We start from the raw sequence: 26,790 nt of genomic DNA, 5'->3' as shown, positions 1-26,790 counted from the left end.
CACGCTGATCGTGCAATAGCTTATTTTTCAGCTCAGTTATTTGACAGGAAAAAGAGATCGGAGGCAGGGGTTGGTGTGGAAAGGGTTTCTTTTGCTGATGCTTTAAGTAAAGAGGAAGTGGGAAAATGGGTTATCTCTGGTCACAAAGCTTATGTTTCCATCTTTTGAGACAGCTTTGCCACCAGAGGGTTTAAAAGGTCTCTGCAGCTTGCTTTTCTTTTCATTGTCACTGATGACAGATCAACAGACTCTTAAGAGGACTGGTCAGCCTGGATTGCAAAAGAATTGCTACAATCACCAGATGTCTCTGTGAACAAGGAGCGAACTTTGCAGGCTCCTCTGCAACAATCCCTTCTGGCTGATGGGGGTATCGAGAGCAGCTGTCTCACTTTACAGGTATGTCTCTACATTGATAAGTTAAGTTCAGTTTCAGAGCATGCCCCTTTGAGAATAGCTGTCATTGGACCACATTGCCTGAAAATGCCCTTATATATGTAATGTCATCTTCCGCAAAAAGTTGCTCACCTCATGTTTCTTGTCTGTGAATTGCATATTTGCTAGGGCAAACTTTAGGAAATACTAAAACACATTTTTGAAATGCTTCTAAAATGAGGTTCCATACATGTTAATGCATACTATTTTGCTGTATTTTATAATGACAAGAATTATATATGTATGTGTGTATACAGCTAATATAGTATATATACCTCAGTGTATGCAAATCATTGTGCAGCTTATCGTGACTGTGTGTGTATGTGTACTGTAGTTAGTATTGCCAACAGTCCCATATTATAAAGGACATCCCTTACTGAAATAGAGAATTGTCTGCCCAATACTAAATCCTTGTGGATCAACTTTTATCCCAAATGTCAACAGCAGTAATCGCAAAGACATTTTTTCACTTCCCTCCTATCCTGACCCATGAGCATGGTCTTGTTTGCTTTCCCCATGCAGCACTGACAGGTCAGAGTCAGGAGGGGATGCACTTGTGAGTACTGTCTCCTTGCTGGACAGGGACTTGTGCTGAATCCAACTCTTCTGCACAGTCCCCTCTGCTCTTCCTGTGCAATCTGTGTCTGGCCGGGCAAATGGACTAAGCTGTATGCTCTGCATCTGTGCTGATGAGCCAGAGTCTGATTCACTCTGGCTGGGGTGGGGCAGTCGGTACTTCCAGGGTGTAGCCTCCTTGCTCACAGAGTCTCTGCCAATGTCCCCAGCAGAGCAGCATAAACACTAGTTGGTTGGATGCTGCAGCTGTAGCTGTGGGGAACAAGATGCACAGGAAGCTTGGTCCTGGCAGTGGAGACGACCCACACAGAGCCCTGTCCACATCCCCTGCCCCATCCCGACTCCTACAAAGATTTCTTCATCCCTGTACAACGAGATCAGGAGTTGCCGAGTGCAGCAAAAGCAGCAAGAAATATCCTTGGCAATTGTAGGTGAGCACTAATTATTATTAAGTGGTAAACAAGGATGCTAAGAACACAGTCCCTTGTTTTTGAAATACAGTATTGTCAGTGCTAACTATGGTATATACTATAGATACACCTAATTCTATTCATATATGTGTGTGCATTACATAGAGTGTGTGTTTAAAATTTAAGCAATTATGATATAATGCCAAATAGTAAAAATACTGAGATGTACATTACAGCAATTATTATAGTTTAGCTTATCAGTAAATTTGATAAGGATGTTTATGCAAATAATTAGTGATTTTTGTTTGATGCACAAGTCCAGGTTCAGCCGAACCCCTAGACAACAAAAGCAAAATGGCATTACAGTTAGTACAATTGTACCAAACTGTGGACAAATAGTTAGATAATCATTTTCTTCTTTTTGTGTCCCTAATTAATTGAGACAGCTATTATATCATACTTTCTGAAAAACTTCTAATTTGTAATAACTTCAGGTGTTTTTATCATCTGATTCTCTTTAACAACCAAGTAGTAATAAAGATAATTAATTTTAATGCTTGCAAAAATGTAATAACAGCAGTGAATTACAGTAATTAATGCAAAATAACTCTTTGGTTAGTTTATTGCATTGTTTAAGCACGACTTACAACATTCATCATTTTTACTGCTAGGAAAATAGCGGTGGAGGTTTTTCTCTATTCTATTATTATGTTTTGAAAATACTCACGGCATAACTGATAGTTATGATACAGAAATATGTCAATGGTTTGATCTAAAGAAATAGCCAGTTCTCCTCTTCAGTTTATGTAAATCAGTATAATTCCATTGACCAACTCTGATTTATATCAACAATCAATCTGGGCCATGTCTTTCATAAAAATCATAGCAGTTTGAGTTGTTACACATGTACTAGGTCAACTCTTCCATGCCTTGATGGTACAGGGATTTCCCTGACAGTATGCTTCCTTGTGGTCTGACCTGCCTAGTTTGAAATGTTTCTTTGTCTACAATAATTCTTCACATATTGTTCTTGACTTGTTTTATACCCCTTGGGACTTCATATGCTGCCAGAAGAGTCTCTCATAAGGCAAGGGTTATTTTATTTATTCTAGTCTTCTCTTGTACCTTTTTTTGTTTGCAAAAGCAAAGCATCTTTCAAGGAAAAAAACAAACAAACAGGAGACTTTCCTTTTTCATGTTTCAGTGTATGTGTGAGGAGGAAGATGTTATTTTCTGGTACACGGTACGGATGGGAAAATCCTCCTGTGCATAATAAAAGGCTTTATGCTGAAGGGTGTTGTCTTTTCTTCAGAGCCCAATACTTCAGAGCCACAGTACTTGAAATATTCAGGGAAGAGGGGAATCTCTATAGGAATTCTGTCACAAAAATTGGAGTCATATGAGAAGCATTTAATGGCAATCACATCCTAAGAGATATACAGGAGGCCTAGAATCTCAAGTGTGGTTTCACTGGAGCCTTGTTGCCAGGACTTCCCTCCAGCTGCCATCTTCTCTGGGTTTCCCTGCAAATGAACTTGGCACCAAGAGCGACTGGTGAGGGACTGCCACAGGCCATGTGACCTCTCCTCCCCCAGTCCAGGGAAGGGCCAGAACAATCCTCCTTTGCCTCAGACTCTGCCTCTTCCTGCACCACCTCACTCATGCCACACCATCTGCCCACCTACTCCCCATCTCTTCCCTGCCCTTGCTCTGACCCTGCCTTGCTCTTGCCCCGTCTCTTCCCCCAACTGAGATGGCCCAGGGTAAGAGGCTGGGAGGCCCCTGCACTCACTGGCAGCAGCAGGGGAAGCAGAGCAAGGCAGCCCCAACTCACTCTACTCCTCCAGCCACATTGTTACTTCCTGCTGGGAAGTGTGGGGCAGTTCTACCCCTTTCCCTGAGCGATGCACTAGGAGAACAAAGCAGCTCAGTAGTTCCTAGAATTTGGAGGGGAGGTCTGCTGACACTACTAGGAAGAAGGTGCAGGGGAAGTTTATCATGGAAGAACTGTCTCAAAGGCTCCCATGCCAAGAATCTCTCTCCTTCTTTGGAGTGTGCACAAGATCTGTCTGAGGGAAATGGTTTTTAGTTAGGAGAAGAGAACACTGAGGGTATGTCTACACTAGAGAGCTTTGTCAGAAAAACAGCTGTTTTCCGACGAAATTTGAGGAACACTGCAATCGCGTTCTTCAGCAAGAAAATCAAAAGAACAGAGGGGGCTTTCCAGCATTAGTCATCTTCATTCCATGAGGAAGAAGCCTTTTTGCAAAAGAGCTCTTTCACGAAAAGATGTGCATGGATGGGGAAGAGGGAGTTCTTTTGGAAGAAGAGGAAGGAGGAAAAAGCACAGGTGCCCTAGTGTCCATTCTGTCCATTGCAATCAGAGCTTATATGTGAGAGTGTCCATTCAGTCTGAATGCTCCTTTTGAAAAAGCAGATTGCTTTTCTGATGTGTTTTTGCAGTATGGATGTTCTCTTTCAGAAGAAGTTTTTTCAGAAGATCTCTTCCGAAAAAAGCTTCTTCCAAAAGAAGCCGGTAGTCTAGACATAGCCTAAGAGGGGTGAGGGTAACAGGTTTCAAGGAGGAGGGAGAAAACTTGTTCTTGTTAACCTGTGAGGACAGGCTATATAGCAAGTGGGTTTAAATTGCAGCAAGTGAAGTTTAGGTTAGACACTGTGAAAAATTTCTTAACTGTCAAGGTGGTTAAGCCCTGGAATAAATTGCCTAGAGAGGTTGTCGTAGCTCCATTTTAACAGGAGGTGAGACAAACACCTGTCAGGAATGGTCTAGATCGGTGGTCACCAACCAATCGATCACGATCGACTGGTTGATTGGAGGGCTCGACCAGTCAATCACGAGGCATTTGGGGCCCTCCCATTTCTCCCCACTCTCAAGAAGCCCCACTACTTACCTCCAGTGACAATGGAGGTAGTGCCAGCTTCCTGCGGGGTGGAAGGAAGTCCGGCAGCTACACGCCACTTCCTGGGTTTAAGGAAGTGTGCTCACTGCTCCACCTCCTCCAAACAATGGGCACGGTACCACAACCGAGGTCTGTGGTACGCCAGGGACTTGCTGCGTGGGGGGGGGGAGGAGTAGGAGTCCCCAGAGGAGGCACGCGCTGGGGCTTCCCTCCTCTGAAGGGGAAGGGGAGGAGTCCTGGGAGGAGGCTCATGCTGGGGTTTCTCTTCTCGGGGGGCGGAGGTGAAAGGGAGAGATGTCCCTGGAGGAGGTGCGCACTGGGGCTTCCCTCCTCTGGGGGGAGGATGGGGTAGGAGTCCTGGTAGGAGGTGCCTGCCGGGGACTCCCTGTCTCCTACCCCCACCAACACGCTGTCACCTGTCCCCACTGGCACCCTGTCCCCTGCCTCAGAAGCTTGTCACCTGCCCCCACTGGCATACTGTACCAACTAGCACCCACTGGCACCCTGTCCCCTGCCACAGAATCCTGTCGCCTGTCCCCACTGGCACCCTGTGCCCTGCCGCAGAACCCTGTCGCCTGTCCCCACTGGCACCTTGTCCCCTGCCGCAGAACCCTGTTGCTGTCTCCACTGGCATCCTGTCCCCACTGGCATCCTGTCCCCACTGGCACCCTGTCCCCTGCTCCCACTGGCACCCTGTCCCCTGTCGCAGAACCTTGTCCCCTGCCCCAGCACCCATTAGCACCCTTCCCCAGTACAATGTCCCCTGCTTCCACCAGCACAATTGGGGCCACATTAGTGAGGCTTGAGGAGCGGGTGGGGGTTGTAGGAGTTATTTTTTTGCATCTCAGTTGTGTGGCCCCAACTGACTTTTCTGTGGGTCAGTGACCCCCTGACTCAAAACAGGTTCCCCGCCCTTCTCATAAATAAAGACAACGCTGAAACTTTTTGTGTTTGGCAATATTTTATTTAAAAATGAAGCTTGGCCAACAAACCCCCAACTGGGTCCAAGCCCCCATCTGGCCACAGCATCATAACACTCCTGCACCCCCTCCCCAGGCCCTAGATCATATACTGGAACCCCCTGTCATGAGCCTCTCCCATCCCCAAACTCTTGCACCCCCACATCCTCAGTCTTTTTCCACAACACTTTTGCACCATCCACAGACCACAGATCTGTGTCCTGAGCTCATCATATTCCCAACATCCCTGCCCTGAGCCCCTCACATACCCCAACCCAAACTCCTGCACCCTCACATCCACAAGCCTGTGGCTTTCTCAGTACCCCAACCCGCCACCTGACACCAACACTTCCCAGCCTGGAGCCCCCTCCCTGAGCCAGCATCCCCTTCTCCACCTCCTCCTGCATCCAAATTCCCTTCCAGAGATTGCACCTCTCACCCCTTCCCATACTCAAATCCCTCACTCCCACTCCAGAGCCCACACATCCTATCTCAACCCAGTGAGGGTATGGCTAGACTGCAGGAGTTTTTCCAGGATTCCAGAGGTGTCCCAGAAAAACTCTTCCACATCCAGGGATGAGATTGTTCTTCTGCTTTTTTTTAGTGGAAGAGAAACATGCTCTTTTGGTAACCTCTGTATTCCTTGTTCCACGAGGAGTAAGGGGGCTTCCGAAAGAAGGTGTTTTTCTAACATTTGGTCCAGTCTAGACAGGCCAAAAGTTGGAAAAACCTCTTCCTACAGAAGAATCGGGGGAAAAAGCAGCAATGTAGCTGTACCCTGAGAGTGTAGCTGGGGATAGCAAGTGATGGAGAGGAGAACAGAGGGTGGGGCTTCAAGAAAGGGGTGGGGTCTCAGGGGAAGGATGGGGCGGTAGATCTTGGCTTGTTCTGACATTTAAAAAGTGATCTTGGGTGTAAAAAAGGTTGGAGACCACTGGTCTAGATAATATTTAATTTTACCATGAGTGCAGAGGCCTGGACTAGATGAGCTTTCAAGGTTCCATCCAGTCCTACAATAGTATGATTCTAATTAGCAGATGGCTCCCCATCCTTTGACAGATTGTCAAATAGACTTTCAACACTTGGCTAATGAGACAGTAGGTTTGTTTATTTAGTTGGAAAAAACATTGAACATTTTTTTTTATTAATGCAGAGTCCAACCCACGGTGAAATTTGGGAGCACAAAAAAATAATTAGGGCCACCCTAGCCACTACACAGAATCATCTCCTCCCCTTCTATTGACATGGATGGTGAGGCTGTCTCTTTCTTGAGAATCTGGGGATAACTTAGCAGAGGCCATCCAAACCAGGTGTCAGAGTGAAGCTTTGATCTCAAATTTCATCATTATGCTGTGAGGCAGGGAGGGAAGTTTCACAGGAGGGGAGTATGTCCAAATGGGGCTAGAACAGATCAATACATTAAGCTGCTTCCCTCTCAATTCAGCCTTCTTTACTTGTCCATCACATGGAATCGTCCTACTTGTTTCGCTCCCACTAAGTAACACTTTGATATTCTTGCAGACCTGAAATAGTTGATTTTTTCCAATGGCTCATTGTAGATTCTGATTCCCTCATAAAACTGAGACATGGCCTCAGAATCTAAGGATCTCGTATTAGTGCTCACTTCTCTAAGGATATGTCTACACAACAGAGTTATTTTGAAATAGCTTATTTCGCAATAACACGTCTACACACAAAATGCATTTCGAAATAGGATTTTGCTATTTCGAAATAGCGTGTCCACACTGAGTGGACTCTGAATTGCATTTAAGGCTGGACAGAACCAGTTCCAGCAGGGTACCAGGTCAGGAGTTACTTTGTGTGGCTGCTGCCTGAGGCTATCTGAGGTCTGTGCTTAAAGGGCCCCCCCTCCTTCTTCCTCCCCCCACATCTTGGACAGCCAGTTCTCAGGTTACCCTGCTTGCTTGTGTACCTCGATGAGGGACAGCAAAGCATTTTGTCTCTGCGTGCTCTGGTTGCCCTCACTCGGGACACCACAGCACTCTGCAACATGGACACTCTGGTGCTTCTCTTGGATGTGTTGCTATGAGCCTGGCTGCACTTTCTGCAGGCTGCCATCCGGTCCATCGGGGGGCTGTCAGTATCCAGGAGGCCCTGCAGGAGAGCTTCCACCCTGAGGAGCATTAAGAGCCTCCCTGGGCTTGTGCCTCATTCCTCCCTCACATCCTTCCACTTACCCCTCCCCAACTCCCCTTCCTGATGTCAAATAAAATACATGTATTTTCATGAACACAAACTCTCTTTATTTAACAAAACTGGGGGGGGGGGGAATGAAATTCTGATGAGACTGGGAAAAGGAGGCGGGAGAGGGGAGAAGAAAGGGTGGGAGAGAGGAGGGAGAAACCTGGGAGGAGGGAAGTGGAAGGGGGAAGCAAAGGGAAGAAGGAGGTGGGGAAGCTCAGGGCTCAGGGTTGGGGGTCTTGCCGGACCAACTTGGTTTTCATGCAAACCCGCTCCTGGGCTCGTATGTGGCCTTTGGTGGCCAGGCTGACAGCTATCCTGCCATAGACAGTTGTGTTCCTCCATCTAGTGAGGCGATCATGGATGTTGGGGGCATCCCCCCCAAACCTGAATAAGGTCTATGATCTCCACCCTGACCAGGAAAGCACCCGCCTTCTCTGGGCCCTGGCAGGCTCCTGGGAGCTGGCAGACTGTTCCTGGGGAGTGGTGGAGGGCTGGCTGCCAGTCACTGCTGGCTCATGTTTTGGGGCCACTGGGTCAGGGCAGTGACTGCTGGCTCTGTGCTGGCAGGCTTGGAGCTGGCACAGGCAATGAGGCCAGAGTCTACCCCTTTAAAGGCTCCAGGAAGTGGGGGAGGGAGAGAAGTGTTCTTGGTTGAGGCCAGAGTAGTCACCAGGGTATCCTGGGAAGTCTGGAGGCCCCCTAATTTGAAATAAATGTCTAGACAGCACTTATTTTGAATTAGATATTTTGATTTTGGTGTTATTCCTCATAGAATGAGGTTTACCAAATTTGAAATAAGTGCTCTGCTATTTTGAATTTATTTCAAAATAGAGGTTTGGCTGTGTAGATGCTATTAAAGTTAACTCAAAATAACGGCTGTTATTTCAAATTAACTTTGTAGTGTAGACATGCTCCATGAGAACATCCCAAAGTTTGCATTGTGTTGTTGCAGCATCCTGTCACCAGCCCATGCTGATACTATATACTGAGATATTTTCCATATTACCAAAATGTAAAACACGTGCATTTTGTTTCGTGTTGTACTCTAACTGACACTATGATGCTCTTAAACAATGACACTTGTTGTTAAAGATGTTTTCTCTATGTATGCAAATAAACCAGTTCTTTAAAAAGGGAAGTGGGAAATATGACAGTCCATCATGTGTTGTTACCAGAGTCTTTTTAAATGAGTGGTTTGTTTGACTCACTCACAGGATAATGCTACACAGCACTTACTTATGATAGCATAGAGGATATATGCTGCACCCTGCTGTAGGAATATAGATAGGGAGGCACTGCTCAGGCAAGTAAACACATACCCTACACAGCTCTGCAAGTGCTCCAGATATCCCTTCCTCCTCTACTCAGCTGGAGATTTTCCCTCACCCAAGGAACAGCTGTGGCACGTGGTGGCAGAGGCAAAAGTCTTCCCATTGCTGAAGGCTTTCTCTGCTGCCTCCCTTCTGTCAGAGCCTTTCACAGATGTATGCTGTGGTTCTCTTTTAACTGAGGCATACAGCTATACATATCCTTGACCCTGGGTTTGGGGGAGGGTGTAGACATAGCCATAGAGCAAACATCATTAGATTGACATCTTATAATTGTCGGTTATTAACATTCTTAACCCTCTTCCCCTCGAGTCCCTGCAGTTGCTCCAGCTCCACCTGCAAGATCCATTGTGGGGAAAGGACAGGTCCCTATTATTCCATGGGGAAAGGAGTCAAACCCTGACCTCCAGTTAAAGATTCCAACTCATGGAGTATCCTGGCCCTGTGTAGATATAACCACCACCAGACAAATTTGAACCTGGATTCTTTGGAGCTTAGTGTTGGAGCCTCTACAGCTTGAGCAATAAAATTTTATAGCTCAAGCTGTAGAGGATCCAACACTAAGCCCCAGAGGACCCAAATTCAAATCTGCCCAGTGGAAGTTACAAGTAAGGGCTCCTGTGGGATCTCAGCTGGGTCTCTGAAGTTTGGGAAGTGCTTCCTCAGCTACGGAAAGTGTGTAACCCACACACCTTGGCTGCAACTTCACTGCAAGTTCATTAACATAAGTTGTGATTTCATTAGCATATTTTCTACCGTTTCTTTTTGCACAAGGGGTTTTTGCGTAAAAAGAAGCCGTGTGGACTTATGCATGTCCCGGAGAGGCATAAGGATCTTGCGCAAAATGGGGGTTTTGCACAAAAAACCCCCGTCCACACTGTTGCTTTTTGCGCAAAAATCCCTTGCGCAAAAAGAAATGGCATAAAATATTCTAATGAGATTGTGATTTATGCTAATGAGTTCCTCATTAGCATATTTTCTGCTTGAAGAACTGGCAGTGAAGACATAACCCTAGTGTGGTTCACTGTCCCATGTATTGTCACCGAGACCACTTACAGCGAGAGATAACAAGGGAGCTCTACAGCTTAAGCTGAGTGCCAGCTGGCTTTACAGCTCAAGCTGTGTGGTGGCTCCTCTATCAATCTTCCCAGAGGTCCCAGGTTCAAATCTATCTGGTGGCAGCTACATGGGGTCCAGTAGGGCTTTTTGACAATAACACTGATTTTTTTTCAGTGCAATAGCTGAAGAAAGCTTGTAGTACCACTTTGTTTTCGTTGCAGTGCACAGGAATGAAGCTGCAGCATCCAATGGGAAAGAAAGCATCCAACTAGTTGAACTCTAACACAGAACTGTCCATAAAAATAATGGTCTGCTTCCTGTCCCTATTATTTCAACATAATAAGAGGAAGGGATGCAGTTCACAATAATTAAAGAACACACAAAGTCTTCTGAACAATTTGAATTCAAATCAATGGGGTCATATACTGTTTACCCAAAGGTACTCAAGAGATTAGCTGAAAAAAATCTTGGAGCCATTGGTAACAACATGTACAAACTTATGGATGATAGGCATAGTCCTGGAAAACTGGAGAAGGGCTAATATAATGCCCATCTTGAAAAAGGGAAAAAAGGAGGATCTGAGGAACTACAAAAATGTCAGTCTTACTCTGTTACCTGGGTAGCTACTAGAATAGTGTATAAAATATTCAGTGTGTGAATACCTGGCTGATGAAGGAGTGATGACTAGCAGCCGGCATGTATTGACTGAGAACAAATCATGCCAAAGCAGCTTGATTTCCTTTCACAGGGAAACTGGCTAGTGGATAGGTGGAAATGTGGTGAATCTAATATAGTTGGACTTCAGCAAGGCTTTTGACACATTCCCACATAACATTCTTATAAGTGAGATGGACAAATGTGGGCTTGACAGAAGTATGTTGCACACGTCTGCAAGCATGCCCTGGAAGCTCCCACTGGTTGAAAACTGGCCAATGGGAGCTGCAAGGATGGTCCTGAAGGCAGGGGCAAGGCATGCAGGTGCAGATACTGGACAGGAGGCACTTACCATAGCAGCACTTATGACACTGCCACATAGCCCCAAAAGCTGGTTGCTTTGAGAGGCGTATGCGGAGGGGGGGGGGGGCACAGCAGGCAGGGATTCTGCCTGTGAGTCCTGCTGGGCCACAGGACATGGATGGCTTAGTGGATTGTGGTAGGCCAGATCCAAAGGTTTGGCAGGCTGGATACCACCTGCAGTTTGTATTTTACCCACCCTTGGTTTAGACACAATAAATCCTGTATCTTGGTACAGGGTTAAATTGGATGACCTTTGTGGTCCCTTCTTACCCTATGATTCTAATTCCATTCATAACAGAAACATGTGTGATAAAATGGGGGCAATAAATTGCTTGGAGTTGTGATAACCGAGTGCTTGCAATGAAAGCCCAGTGTTTGTGTAACAAAACAATAACATCCAAGGAATGTTTAAAAAAACCCAATGAGTATAACAAAGCATGGAATTGAGTATTACTCAGCTCCATCCTTCTAATCTGACAAATGGGATGGAATAGGACACAGAACAAATGATTGGCAACTAAAGAAGTAAGTTTCCCTTTATCTCCCTGACCTCTGTCTTACTTGGATCAGAATTTGACAAAAATTGCAGCTGCTGAGTATTTTACCACCAGATATAGGTAATGGGTTTTAGTCAGACTGTAAAAATAGACCCCATACAGCAATACTACATCACTTTTCCTTCTAGCAAATTATAATATTCAAGGATGTGACATATTGCAATATATAAACACTCCCACATGTTTGGAGTTTTTGTCTTCAGTGTGGGGATTTTGATGTTCATCTCCTGGTAACACTGATGCAAGTCATATACTGAATCCTGATGTATTTAGCTGAAAATTCATTCATTTTCCTTCAAGGTAAGTCAGATAATGCAAAGGTAATAATGAGAGGACTCTCCAATTATTTAATTATGAGAGAAGAGATCTCCAAGATACTTACTTGTAACTTAATGGGAGAATGGCAGATTTTGAAACGTTCTTCTTATATAAATGACATTGTCAAATGAAACATGTATTAAAACAAATACGTTTTTTTTCCATGTGTTACTAATAACATGTATTCACGGTTGTCAACTTCCCTCATTTCGTATGTGGTTTGTGATATTTGGTGGTTTTATTACAGTGCTAGTTCCTTGTGTCATGTGACTAAAGACAGCTTTTTTTTTTTTAACTAAAAGGAAAATTGTAGTCCTCAGTTGTGGAGGAAGCTTCAAAACATGACTTTAATGCACAGCAAACAATCAAAAAATAGAAGACAAATGAAAATCACTGCCAATGTAAACTTTTTAAAAAAATCATGATTTTTTTAACTCATGACTCATGATTTTTGAACGCATGAAATTAGCAAATCTGTTTATTATTAACACTGAGATGTTTCAGAATCCATTTAACTTTTCACTGTTCATGCTACTTGTTTCCCATTTGTATTTCACTCTGCCAAGACAATGACCCAGTCTTCTTACCTCACACCCCTCTTTACCCATGTCCACACGCCCATCTCATCTGGGACTGGGTGAAGCGCCAGGGCTCCAGGAGGAGGGGGTGTGGATGGGATAAGAGGGCCAAGGCTAGGGCCACAACTAAGGAGTGGGGCTGGGTCCAGAGACTTGGCTGTGAGCAAAACTGGATGGTGCTTCTTCCTCACCCATCCCCATGGAAGGTTGGTTCAGACCCCTGCCATGCCCCTTTCCTCCGCTCCGATGTTTCTCTGTGGCCCCTAAGGGAACATGCCTGACAGGTTTGGGGATCTCTGCCATAAAGGATGTCAGTGATGCTTTCAGGAACTTAGAGCTCGAGAGTCTGGATGGCTAAGAATTGTAAGGCAGAGCTTATTTGTTTAAAAAAAAAAGCAAGTGAGAGAATGTCAAGAACATCTTAGGAAAAGGTTGATATGGTTCTTAGGCTTTTGTAAAGACTTTTCTTTTTACATAGTCTAAATTTTGGACTGAACTGGATGAGTTGGAGTCCCTTTAAACAAACATTCTTAACAAATACAGAGCCTGCTAAATAAAGACAATGCACTTTTAAGGACTTTTTTATTCACCCCTCCCCCAAGGCAGTGGCTCCCCAGAATTTTGCAAAGATATTTTAAGCTGTTCTCATAAAATAAAGGGGTTTCCAAGATCAAGTTCATAAACAGCAATAAGTAAAAAAACCTTAGTGTATCGTCATGACCAGCATTGCAGGAAGGGGCTATTTTTGGATTGTGATGATAATGCTAAAATCAATTTGTTAATGCTAAAATTAATTTTTTCATAGTACCATATATAATATTTTGTTTTGCATTACAGCTATACATCATAATGATGGAGTAGATATGTTCTGCACTGTAACTTATTTTATCAATTGTTTTATAATATCTTTATCTTCATATGTTAATCAGCTGTAAAATTATAATAGCTAAGGCAGGGGTTCTCAAAGTTTGCGAAACGCGGAGCATACATATTTCTATCTACAGCTGAATATTGTCAGTAACCTTGTAGTTATCTGAAAGTAATTAACCAATATAAAAGATTTCCAAATTGCATAACTCAGGGTGTGTCTAGACAGTTATTGCATTATTTTTAGTTGGACAGTGGTGAAACCCTTACAGTTACAAAAGTAGGGAATTTTGACAAAAGTTATTACCAACCAATTGACAAATCAAGTTTACGACTTTCATAAAAGCATAGATTTTAAGGCCAGAAAGTAGTTTTAGATCACCTAGTCTGATTTCTTGTATAACACAGAGGCCAAAGAATTTCATTGGAACTGGTCAGAGAAATTTTGATGGGGCAATATTCTGCTTGGCAATGCAGTTCTGTTGAAAGTGAAATACCGGTTGGAATAAAGGAGGTTCAGACAATGTTAGAATATCACATTTCAACAGTTTTGGGACAACACATTATATATTATAGTATAATGCAATTAAAAATCAAACTTGAAACAAGATGATATATATTTTAGAAATTTCCTTCAGAAATTTAAAATATTAGGGTTTAATTCAGACTGACAATAAAGCCAAATGTCGAAATCTTGACTTCATTTGCATTACGGAATGTTTGTTCTCTGCAGAGCTCTAAATTAACTCAGTTGCCCCTGTACTGCGGCCAGTGGCTTATGTTTGATTGAATCATATCTTCCACAAAGGCATCCAAATGTGATCTGAAGGCATCAAGAGATTGAGAATCCTCCTGTTCATTTGGTAGTTTGCTTCAGTGGCTTAATCGTCCTCACTACTAAAACTCTGTGCTTTATTACTAACTTGAATTTGCCTGGCTTTAGTTCCCAGCCATTGGTTCTTATTACTCCCTCTCTGTTAGGCTAAGGACCCTTTCAATAACCTGGTATTTTCTCCCTGTATTTTGTATTTATGCATTATTAGCAAGTCAACTCTCACTCTCCTTTCCAATACATTAAAGAAAACACCTTAAATCTTTTACTGTAAGTTATTTTTTCAGACTGCAAACCATTTTTTGGTTCTTCTCTGCACCGTCTCCAATGTGTAAACTTCCCTCAAAGGACACCAGAACTAGACAGAGTGCTCTCATTTGACTCTTGCCAATGCCACATACAAAGATAAAATTGCTGCTTTACTCCTGCTTGCTACTCTCTAGTTCATACATATAAGGATTGTATTAAGCCTTTCTGCCATAATGGTTCATTGAGAGCTAATGTATGTCCACTTACAGTAGTCACTGCTTTGCAGTATTCTTTCTACCCTGTAGTTCGATCATGTGTGTTTACTTAACCCGAAAAGAAAATAACTGCTTTACAATTAATTTAGCCTAATTCCTATAAAGTCAGTTAACAGAAACTGTTAAGAATCGATAGTAATGCAGGCAACAACTTGCAACATGCAGCAAAGAGCAGCTGTTTTTTTCTTATCCTGAGATGTTGGGTTAATAAAATTTGGCAAAACTTGTGACTGTGGTGAGCTCTGAAACTGCATAAATGAAGAACTAACCCACTTTCCCTCTCCCAAGTTCTACTTTATTTGGCAACAAATGCAGCCTTAGGGCCCCATCTGCCTAGCACTAATGGGAGCTGAAGGCTCACCAGGCCTTGTGAGGCCATATTTTTGTGCACATACTTATCAAGACTGGCCAGCCACTAAACTGCACGGGCACTTGCTAGAAGCAAGGATGAGGGCCCATTTAAAAACTAGAGTCCTTCTTCTTTCTAGCACTGAATGGTCATGGTTTTATGCTGCAATTCTCAAATTTTAGCAACCCAAAGGCTCCCATTTTGATTTAAAATTTTTAATGAACTCCCAAACTCCCCTCACCCCTCAGCTTCAGACCCCACCCCCACTCCACCCCTTTCTCCAAGTCCCCACCTCCACCTCATCTCTTCCTGTTCCTGGTCTTCCCCTGCCCCCTCCTTTTCCCTGTCTCTTTCAACCCCCTCCACTGAGTATGCCACATCCCTGTTCCTCCTACTCCCTCCCAGGGCCTCCTGTACTTTGTGACATTCACGAGACCCTGGGAGAGAGGAGGAAGATTTGATTAGCAGGGCTGGCAGATTCCCTGCTGTAAGTTCTCTCCTTCCTAGAGGTTCATGGTTTAATGTATGTAATCATACCTTAAACCTGCCATGGAGTGAAGACTGAATACTTCCCATCCTCTGCTGCGTACTAACATGCTGTAATGAGAGCTTTGAAATCTGGGAGAGATGAAGGAAACATTTCTTGAGTAAGCAGATTTTCTAAAATGACAGCTGTATGAAGTTAAAATTAACTTTGACACAGATGGATTAGTGGGTGAGTGCAGAGGAGGTGCATAAAATTTATCATATGGTTCTGCTCTTTACCACCATATCATGGCATTTACGGTATCTAATCTAATCCCATTTGATCTGTCCGTGTATTTAGAACACGCCCTTCATGGTGGCATGTGAACTCCCAACACATGGTACCATTCTGCAGGCAGAACTCCTGATGACATCTCCAAGGCCCTAGCATGCCTATTCAAAACAGCACATGGACACTTCCTTAACTTCAAGCCCATGCTAAATGCCCCTGAGGACAATGTTCAAATTAATCATGGGCTTAAATTCAGCCATAAATATGGATGGATGGAAGCATGTGCTTAAATTTTACCTGAATCACTGTCTGAGAGTCGTCTTCAAAGGCACACTAATAGCATATGATTTAATTATTATTAATAATATTTATCATGCTGTAACTCTGAGGAAGAGCATAAACTGATTCCAGGGCCCCACTGTTCTAAGGAATGTACAGACAGGTTATAGTAACAGCCAGTCCCTTTCCTCACCAGTTTACAATCTAAATAGACAATGGATATGGGGGGAAAGACATGACATAAAAGCAGAAACAATAAGGAGTCCTTTGGCACCTTAAAGACTTAAAGAGTTATTTGGGCATAAGCTTTCATGGGCAAAAACCCACTTTGTCAGATGCAGCTGATGAAGTGAGGTTATGTCCATGAAAGAGTGTTCACAAATAAATCTGTTAGTCCTTAAAGTGCCCCAGGACTCATTGTTTTTGTGGATATAGACTAACCTGGTCACCCTTCTGATATAAATGCAGAGTGAACAGTGGGACGGTGACATGTATCCTGTTAATTCTGTGATTCAGGGGGCTTTCAGTGGCAGGGAATTAGAGAAACAGAAAGATTTGTGAAAGGTGGGCAGGGGACAAGAGGTATAGATGGAAGGAGAACAGATGGGTGAAAACTGGAAGGACAAATTGACCTGACCATACTGTGAGGGAGGGAACTAGAGTGAACAAATAATCAACAAAGCAGAAAGACTGTCCAGAGCAAAAACTGAAGACTGTCCCCCATTATTTCTGAAGTTCTGCCCTGCTCCCCGGTCAGCACATGCACATGCCTAGGGACTTGAGACACTGCACAAACACTTACAAACACATTGCATTTAAGAACATTAGATGGTTTTTAAATGTAAGAGCAGCACATAAACTATTTCAACAGCCAGGCACTGCTTATAAGGCTTTAAAGATGTTTTTACCATACTCTGAAGTAATTTTCCATTTGTGCGCCTCCTAAACTTGCCCTGTGGAAAATGGAAATCTACATTCCTTTTTTGGCACTACATTTACAGCAGTTGAGTTCCTGCCATTCTGTGTTTTAGAAGAATCCATTTTCACTGAAGTTTTTATTCAAGTATGTCAATTTCCTGATTCTGTTACCAAAATAATAACAATAATAATAATAATAATAATAATAATAATAATAATAATTTCAGTGATTCCTGCATAAGGTAACTCCTGATTCAGCAATTCTGACACATTTCTGTTTTATCCTGACATAATTTTACTGGCATCAGAAAATTTACTCCTATCTTACACCAGAATAAGTGAAAAGAAAAATCAAGTTTAAGGAAAAAAGGGCTTTAGGAACACATATCTGATCTTAGATTCACATGCACATTTACCATTTGCCCTGATTCAAATTGCTTTATTTATACTGCTATAAATGTAGAGTATGTTGAACTCAATGTAGCTACATAGGGTGCTAACCTGTCACTTTAAGCAGAATTACTACTAATGCATGTCTTATATTAGTATACTTAAAGGCAGAATAGAGTTTGGTGTATTCTAAGTTCATTTGTAGGTCATTTTATGCACAATAGATATTTTCTGCATGAAAGGTGAAGGATTCAGTGAAGATGTATCTAATCAGGTCATAAGCCCACAGCTTATCAGAATCACAAAGATGGAGTATTATGCACAATTTGCTATATGCATTATTGTGCACTTAAAGAAACCCTGCCTTTTCAGTACCTGGCAGGATTCCAAAGCAGATTCCTAAGTGGACCATTCCAGTGTGGCAAATCCTCTGGGTCAAATTATGGAGTTTTTACTCAGTCAAATTTCTCATTGCAGACTAAACAGTTACCCCAGTAGGAGTTTTTACTGAATAATGATGAAAGTATTGGGCTGGATGAAATGAAAATAAAAATGAAAAAAGTACTCATTGTTTCAGATAACTTCATGCAACAAATAGATAAGGTGTCAAGGAATCAAGAAATAATGTTTTTTCTGCCAAGACCTCATTGACAGAGGGGTTAAGTTTTAGCACATTACAACTTATCTTCCTATTTGTTTCTCTGTATGTACTTTGGACTTTGAGCACTTGATAATGATTTTTTCTCTCTCCCGTTCTATTAGCAGTTTCTCTTGACAAGATCGGTTGATGCATTGGGACCACACAGATATACAAGGACTTCAAGCATAGAAAAAAAGCGGACAAAGCGCACTCTGAAAAAAGAAGCAGAATGGGCTGTGGCAAAAACTGTGGGCTGCTCACTGGGGCGATCCTTGGTGCAGTGCTGGCTATATTTGGAGGTGCCCTCATACCACTTGGAGATCACATTATTAACAAGACAATAAGAAAGGTACCAGTTCTGGTCTCCTTTAATCTCATATGATTTTGGGTTATTTCAAATCTCATAATTTTCGTTGGGAAAATTTACACAATACTGTAATTAGACATGAGGGCTTTTCTTTACTGTGAAGGTGAACTCTCTCTGATCCATGCTTTTAAGATGAGGTTTACCGGGGAGGTCGATAAAAGGCTTTCATGTTGGCAGGTGAGCGTCCAGACTAGCGCGCTGAACTGACAAACAGCTGATCAGCTCTTTGTCGGCTCAGCGCGGCAGCCATGTAAATTTAAATGAAGCCACGATTATTTAAATTGCGGCTTTATTTCCCTTTGCCGAACAAACAAATCTACATGGCTCCATCGACGGAGCCATGTAGTTTAGCCGTACCCTAAATGTCCTCTAACAGTCCAGTAAGCAGTGGAAGTATTGGTAATGCTGCTAGACAATACTGACCTTCTGTGGTCCAGAAAATTCTCTGGTTTGGAAATGGTCAGGTCCTGAGGGTGCCAGACTAGAGAGGTTCAACCTGTATTTCAACAGAAGTTGGTTTGTTTTTCTCTATTTCAAATTTAGCATAAGGGGAAAATGGTAAGAAGTAGAATCAGAAATGTAGGGGTGGAATGGACCTCAAGAGGTCATCTAGTCCAGTCCCTTGCTCTGAGTCAGAATCAAGTCTGCCTAAACCAACCCTGACAGGTGTTTGTCCTACCAGTTCTTTAAAACATTCAGTGATAGCAACTCCACATCTTCCCTTGGAAACCTGATCCAGATCTGAACTATCTGTATAGTGAGAATCTTTCCCAGATAGCTAACTGAATCTCCATGGCTGGAGATTAGGCCAATTTACATCATGTTCACTGAAGGAAAGACCAGGAGAACAATGAACCACTGTCTTCTTTATAACAGCTCTTACCATCCGGTTTTCCCCTCAGTCTGCCTTTCTTAAACTAACCATGTCCAGGGTGGTTTTTTTTTTTTTACTTTTCCACATAGATCAGGTTTTTAACAAACTTTTTTAATGAGTATTTTTCTTCTCTGGACTTTTTTTAGTTTGCCCACATCTTTCTTCAAGGGTATGTCTAGACTACAGGCTTTTGTCGACAGAAGTTTTGTCGACAGATACTGTCGACAAAGCTTCTGTTGACTAAGAGCATCTAGACTATATCCAGTTCTGTCAACAAAGCAAGCCACTTTGTCGGCATGACAGTGTAGACGCAAAGGACAGTATAGATGCAATAACACCTTCTGTCGACAGAACTCTGTCGACAAAAGGCATTATTCCTCATAGTATGAGCTTTACAGCCGTCGACAAAACTGCTGAGTTCGGTCACCATTTTTAAAACTGCTAATTTGAACTAAGGGGTTTATCTCGGAATCGCGCTTCTCTGCTGCGTGTTACTTCGGGCTAGTCAATTTCCAAAATGGTGACTGGCCGGGAACATGCTAATCAAGTGTGGGATATTTAAATCCCATGCTTCATTAGCAATTTCGAACTGGGGGCTAGTGTAGATGTGCCCTGTGTGCGTCATATGTGAATCCTCATAGGATGTGAGTGATGTACTCAGTTGGTCTAAAACTGTGCAACTCCTCTGACTGTAATAGAAAGACACCGACAGGCTTCAATCATACTGTAGTCAATGGGCCTTTATCCCTGTGCTAAACTTTAGCATGTGCATAAGTCTCTGCAGGATTGAATATCTGGTTCATGAAGATTTGGAAGCTATCATTTTTTTCCTGTTATATTATTTCCTTTGTTTGTTAATGTTCAATTGCTTACTAATCTTTGAATTTTTTTTCACATATGGCTCAATTTTGCAACAGTGCAGTCACACTCATTAGCTAGTGTGAGTGTTCCCAGTGACATGGTGTCCCTAGCCTCCTTTTGTATGGAAATGTCTGACGAGGAGGGATCACATGAGGATAACTTGTTGTGTTCCCTCCCTCTGGAGCATCTGGTATTGGTCAATGTTGGCAGACAGGATTCTGGGCTAGATGGACCCAGTATGGCTGCTCTAATATGTCTATGTTTTTATGTACTATAATGCCTTCTGGTTGAACCTTTCTGCCTGAAAAAAAAAACCTTCAACAGCCACAAGAGTCTGACCGTGCCCACCTCTTTGCATTGAGGCCCTTATGTATCACTAGGACAGTGTGCAGAACAATGAAATGAAGCCTAATAGAACTAGGTGAAAAATATATTCCATTTTGTGGAGGATTTTACTATTTGAAAAGCTGGTTTAATTTCAATTTGGAACAAAAAATTAAAATTTCAAATTTCTCCATGAAAGGGGATGAAGTCCTAGCATCCCTGGCTTTGGGGTGATCTGCATGGGCCACAGGCCCTGGAAGATCAGCTTCTCCAGAAGCCCAATAAGGAGGCTGCCAATGAGCCAGGTGAGTGGGCTGGCAGGTATCCAGACAGGTTTCCACTAGAACCTTTGCGACTTCCAGAGGAACGTCATCAAAATCATGTTGTCTCTACAACATGTTTGATTTACACAAATTGGCAAATTCAAACAAAAAAACTGCTTCAGTGGAATTTTTGCAATTCTAATACCTAGTTTAGTTCAGATTAAGTGAAAAGTCAGAAAATAGCTAAAAGCACTGGTGCATCTCAGTAGGCAATTAACCATATTCATCTAGCAATATTAGGGCTACATCTACACTAGATTTTTTTTTTTTTGCCGAAGAGGCAATGCAAATGAAGCACTCATTAGCATTTTCCCACACTCATTTGCATAATCTCTATTTTACAGGCATAGCCATCTTGCGCAAAAAGGGGCTTTTGCACAAAACAGACACGTCCACACTTCTTGTTTTTGTGCAAAAACCTCTTGAGCAAAATGGATTGGAAGAGATTATGCAAATGAAGTTCAAGAAAATTCTAGTGAACACTTCATTTGCATTGTCTCTTCCTCAAGAAGTTCGTAGTGTAGACATAACCTAGGAGATAAGAACCATTCAACAAATATTTTTGCAAACATTTTATAATTGATTAAAACTTGAAGAAACATGTCATTATAAAATATATATCACTGATATAATCTTGAGCTATACTCAGGTTTTTGGAGGTTATGCATTTACTTTGGATTAGACCAGAACATTCTTTCGGTCTTCATTTTTTTCAACATTTAGAGCATTTATGTTGCTTACATTATTGTACATTCATTTACTTGATCTAGGTATATTTTTTAGATTACTTTTATGACAAACATATCTTTACAAATGTCTACCTGATTTTTGTGGAAATGATGCATATTTATAAATACGTGTGAATTTCAGATGAGCTAATCTTTAGCTTCTTTCTCTTTTATTTCATTATGTCTATGATAATTTGTGTCAGATTCTTGAATTTTTCACCATTCACCTTCTCTGTTTCAGAGAGAGCACCACACTGAATTACAGGAGTTCGCTTAAAATTACTCTGTTAAATCATAAAATCATAGAACTGGATGGGATCTCAAGAGGTCACTGAGTCCAGTCCCATGCCCTCACAGCAGGACCAAGTAATGTCTAGATCATTCTTTATAGATGTCTGTCCAGGCAGCTCTTAAATATCTCTGGTGATGGAGCCACAATCTCCCTAGGCAATTTATTCCAGTGTTTAATCACCCTGACCCTTTCAGTGTATCTACAACGCACCATTTTTCTGGAACAATGGCTGTTATTTTGAAAGAAAATCAAAATAATGGAGGGCTTTTTCCGATATTGGTAAACCTCATTCCACTAGGAATAATGCCTCTTCCGAAAAAACTCTTTTGAAAGAGGGTATGTGTGGATGCTCCACTGCTGCTATGTCAAAATAGCCCCTCATCAGGGCCATTCTAAAGTTATTCCTCCCCAGTGCCTCCTTGGGCTCTAAATTGAGTTAGGGCATTCACATTAGGGGAGCCTGCCTCAGTCTAATTTTGAGGCTTCCCTGTAGTGTGGACATGCTATTTCAAAGTAAGCTTGCAGTGTAGATGTAACCCTTAGGAAGTTTTTCCTAATGTCCAACCTAAACCTCCTGGCTGTGTCTACACTGGCATCCCTTCCGGAAAAGGGATGCTAATGTAGCACGTTGGAATAGGCAAATCCGTGGGGGATTTAAATATCCCCCGCGGCATTTGCATTAACATGGCTGCCGCTTTTTTCCGGCTTGGGGAAAAGCCGGAGAAAAGCGCCAGTCTAGGCATTATTCTCCGGAAAATAACGCTTTTTCCAGAGGATTTGTTATTCCTACTTGAAAGTCTAGACTGGCGCTTTTCTCCAGCTTTTCCCCAAGCCAGAAAAAAGCGGCAGCCATGTTAATGCAAATGCCGCGGGGGATATTTAAATCCCCCGCGGATTTGCCTATTCCAAAGTCTACATTAGCATCCCTTTTCCGGAAAGGGGTGCCAATGTAGACATAGCCCCCTTGTTTCATTTTAAGTCCATTGCTTGTTGTCCTATCATCAGAGTCCAAGGAGAACAATTTTTCTCTCTCCTCCTTGTAACACCCTTTTAGATATTTGAAAACTGCTATAATTTCCCCCTCAGTCTTCTCTTTTCTAAATGAAATAAGACCAATTCTTTCAGCCTTCCTTCATAGGTCATGTTTTCTAGACCTTTAATCATTTTTGTTGCTCTTCTCTGGACATTCTCCAGTTTTTCCACATCTTTCTTGAAATGTGGTGCTCAGGACTGGACACAATATTCCAACTGGGGCCTAATCAGTGCAGAGTAGAGTAGGCACTATAGGATTCCATTTGCATTACAACTCTGCATCTAACATGCAGAGTGGAAAATGGAAAAAAACCTAGATTCCTTCTACCTTGCTTATCATCATCACCACCAGTCAAGTCTGTTTTGATTATTTTTTTTCAGGAAAGTTTCTCAGGTTCAGGGCAGAATATTCGAAAAATGGAAGGAAGCCAGAATAACCAACAATGTGGTAATTTAGGGCATTCATTTCAGATGTGAGAGATCTAGGTCAATTACCTGATTCAGAGGAGGAATGTGACCCTCTATCAGGTTTATGCACTGCATTATTAGCTATGAATGGGGTTTTTAGTTATCTCTGCTGTTTTGGGGTATCTATAGAGGGCTTTTTAAAGAAAAATGCCTATCTCTGTTTAATTTCAGAATGAAACAAAAATAAATTTTCAAATCAACATTTTTTTAGACAGCAGAATTACCATTTTCTGTCCAGCTCTACTGCTGAGAGTGAAAATGTGATTTTTACAACTGGTTTTTGAGAATAGAATCATAGATCCATATTTCAAAGCTTTTCACACTGGGCTCAAATCTGGTGAGAGGACACAGGCAGTACACTGCCCATTCTAGTCCTGAGTTAATCCCTGTAGCATAAAGTGGTTCATGATGGCTCTGGGAGATGTAATCTGATATGCATCCAGAGTCAATTAATTTATTTTAGAGTCTTATTGCTGGGATTAAGGAAGCAATTAACTGGCCCTTTCAGCTGCTCAGGGTCGAAATATGACACTTCACAACTACAGTGAATAAAACAGTCACAAACTAACTTCTTACTGACTTTTATCCACAATGTGCAATCACCCTGAACCTATCCAGTTCACCCCAAACAAATCCTGTTAAAGCAAATGGGACTTTGACATCAGTAAAATGGGAAAGTTTTGACTCCATAAATTAACACCATTAAACCACGAAGAGCTGAATTATGTTTTACTGCTCTGGATTGAGTTACAGAGACAAAGACATGAACAGAAGCCTGAATAATGCCAATAATGCCTGAATAATGAATATTTTTCCCTTCTGGCCCAAACCCTGCAGCCTTTACTAAAGTCAGTATGAGGTTTGCCTAAGTAGCATTTAACTCCATGGCAGTCCTTTGCTTCACTAAACATATATATTTCCATTTCATTTTTGTAACCCTAATACATGTGAGGATAATAAATCCCGAACCAGATGCACTTAGTAGTTTGACCTCTAACTCCACCATTATCTCCTAGATAAGGGGCTGTGGGCAAGTGCTTGACATATCTTGCTCTAAAACAAAGTCCACACAATATGTGGAATCAAAAAAGTCACCGTTCCTAGGATTCAATTTTCTTAACAAAAACATAGAATAACAAACTTCAGCTCAAACATTCTCCCCTAGTTTCACAGCCTCTAGGGGCCCTAGCTTGTAGGAATAGCAGAGAGCCAAGACACTGTAATCATGGTAAATGCAGGAATGTCTTTATTTCCTGTTTACATGGATTGTTACCTCTTTACTATCAGGCCTTTGACCTATGCCTATATTGCAGCTGAGAGCGCCTCCCAGTCTGGATAGACACATGCTATTTCTGTTGAAGCTGATGCACTAAAACTATCTCCATGGACTTTGCAGCTTGGGCAGCAGTTCATGTTCTCAAGCCCACTGATCCCCTGGGTCTGAATGTGGGTCGATAGCCCATGTCTCTGCCAGAGCTGCACTATTCACACTGCTAGTTTTTGGGGTCTAGCTCAAGGGACATTAGTGTGAGTCCATATGGCCATGCTGGGGGGCTCATTCCCAACCCTGGGTAGAGCTGCCCTTAGTGGTCACTCTGGATAGGAGTTCTAAACATTCACAACTAACATCACAAAATTAGGAGCTTCAGGGTGTAGCCGAGTTAGTCTGCTACAGAAAAAAACAACAAATGGTTTGGTAGCACTTTATAGACTGACAAATGATGGGGATGGTATCATGAGCTTTCCTGGGCACAGCCCACGTTGTTTTTAACACAAAATTAGTTCATCACAGACAATTAAAATTTCCCATTTAGAAACTCTGAAAACAAAACTTTTTTGATGTTATTGGACGTTTGCCTTCCTCTCTTGCCAGCCACCGGTCTGATGAAATTGACATGATTTCGCAAATCATTTTGATTTCAGCAGAACAGCATTTTCTGACAGAAGTTAGGGTGACCAGATGTTCCAATTTTATAAGGACTGTCCTAGTATTTGGAGCTTTGTCTTATATATATGCCTATTATCTCCCACCAGGTCCTGATTTTTCACCCTTGCTATCTGATCATACCTAATGGAAGTTTTTCTTAGCAGTGCTACCCAAAACACTGTTTTAAGGAACTGCTTAGGCCAGAAAAATCTCTAATGTCAGCCTTCTAACCATCTCATCCTATGCACCTGGCATAATGAGCCACCTGCCTCAGTGAGCTCATAGAATCCAATGTTCCTTGGCCAGTTCAACTCCTGATAACAAAGATAACTCTGATAACAGTTACCTTTTAGGTAAAGGCTACCAGCCTGCTACAGGTTCTGAACAGCAAAATACTGAAGTGTTCCACTTCCATCTTGCTGTGCAAGACTCACATTGCCAGAATTAATTTCCTGCATACGAAGCAATAAACATATCAGTATAATGATAACTGTTCTTAGTTTGACTGTCTGCCTATCTGTTATCTGTCACAGGCCTGATCCTCCTCTTTTTTATGTCAGTGGGAAGGGCTTGCTCCTTATTAACAACCGTGTATTTGGAAGGAGAATTTGTCCCTGCTTGCTTATCCATACCAGTGACACTATCTAAATTCCCAGCTTTAAGCACACACAGCCCTGCCCTTCAACTTGATCACCCTGATATACCGGTCCTTCAGCCCTCATATAGATTGCATTGATCAAAAAGTGTCCTACATTCTTCTTATATCCTGGCCTTCCTTCTCCATCTACAGCCATGTCTTTTCAGCTCTGTCCATAATAAGTAACAAGCAGAGACCTAATTCTACAGTGCCTAGTTGGGGCCTAACCAATTAAAAAAAAAGCCTTCCTTGGCTTCAATAAGACTTTTTTTCACGTGTAGGAACTGAAGAATTTGGCGCTATTGCGCCTGAATAAAGGTTTTCTCCTACATAACAACCATCATTGTTATCATTGTAAAAGCAGGAATTTAAAAAGGCAAAGTACTTTCAGGTAGAAAATAAAACCCTGAGAATTATTCCTTCGTTAGGAATATATTTGACTCAGCTTTACAGAAGTTGGAATGCACATTTTCCATTGCACCAGGCAGCTGATATACATATATAATGGTAAATGATAAAGTTGGACTAAATCAATGGTAACTTTGCCACAGCCTGAGGTACTCACAACATGGTCATCCCAGAAATTGTCATATTTGGTGCCCTATTCAGAGACATTATCAGGCAGCAACGTTCCTTGTTTTAATTATTTTATCACCAAACATGTTCATTTCATCATTGTGAGGCTTCAAAATGAAGCTGATTCCTGCATGGCACGTTCTGGGCGGCACACTCCAAGGGCTGGCTGAGGAGCAAGTGGTGCTGCACGGTCCAGGCACTACTGAGGGCTGGATGCCTGCGGGCTTGCCCCTTCTGCCTGACACTGCACCCTCTTCTGGGAGCATAGAGCTAGGCTCCTCTACACCTTGCCCAGGTGCCTGGCAAATCTGTTGGCTCTCCCAGGTATGTTCAATCCAGGAGCAAGTGACTGAGTTTTTCACTGGGAGTTTTTCACATTTAGGCCACAAAGAGAATTTAATCCTGTGAATTACAGAAGCACTAAATCTCTCACTTAACACACTGTAACCAATAAATGTGATATTA

At 42.3% G+C, this 26,790-nt stretch overlaps 1 protein-coding gene across 8 annotated transcripts in view; it reads left to right on the top strand.

The window, feature by feature from the left end:
• The first annotated feature begins 211 nt into the window (after window positions 1-211).
• CD36 (CD36 molecule (CD36 blood group)) overlaps window positions 212-26,790 on the top strand; it is a 62,219-nt gene continuing 35,640 nt past the window's right edge. Inside the window, exons 1-2 of one of the 8 annotated variants that reach the window (XM_075926457.2) lie at window positions 212-396; window positions 18,042-18,265. In XM_075926457.2, the coding sequence (XP_075782572.1) occupies window positions 18,146-18,265 (120 nt within the window). In that variant the 5' untranslated portion in view covers window positions 212-396; window positions 18,042-18,145. Of the gene's footprint in view, window positions 397-1,245; window positions 1,440-11,626; window positions 11,765-18,038; window positions 18,266-26,790 lie in introns of those variants that run through there. The other 7 variants (XM_075926429.2, XM_075926451.2, XM_075926466.2 and 4 more) reach the window with 7 other exon arrangements.

Source organism: Pelodiscus sinensis, chromosome 1, assembly GCF_052426305.1.
Source record: "Pelodiscus sinensis isolate ZL-2025 chromosome 1, ASM5242630v1, whole genome shotgun sequence".
NCBI classification, from domain to species: domain Eukaryota; kingdom Metazoa; phylum Chordata; order Testudines; family Trionychidae; genus Pelodiscus; species Pelodiscus sinensis.
This window is presented reverse-complemented; position numbering and strand designations above follow the sequence as displayed.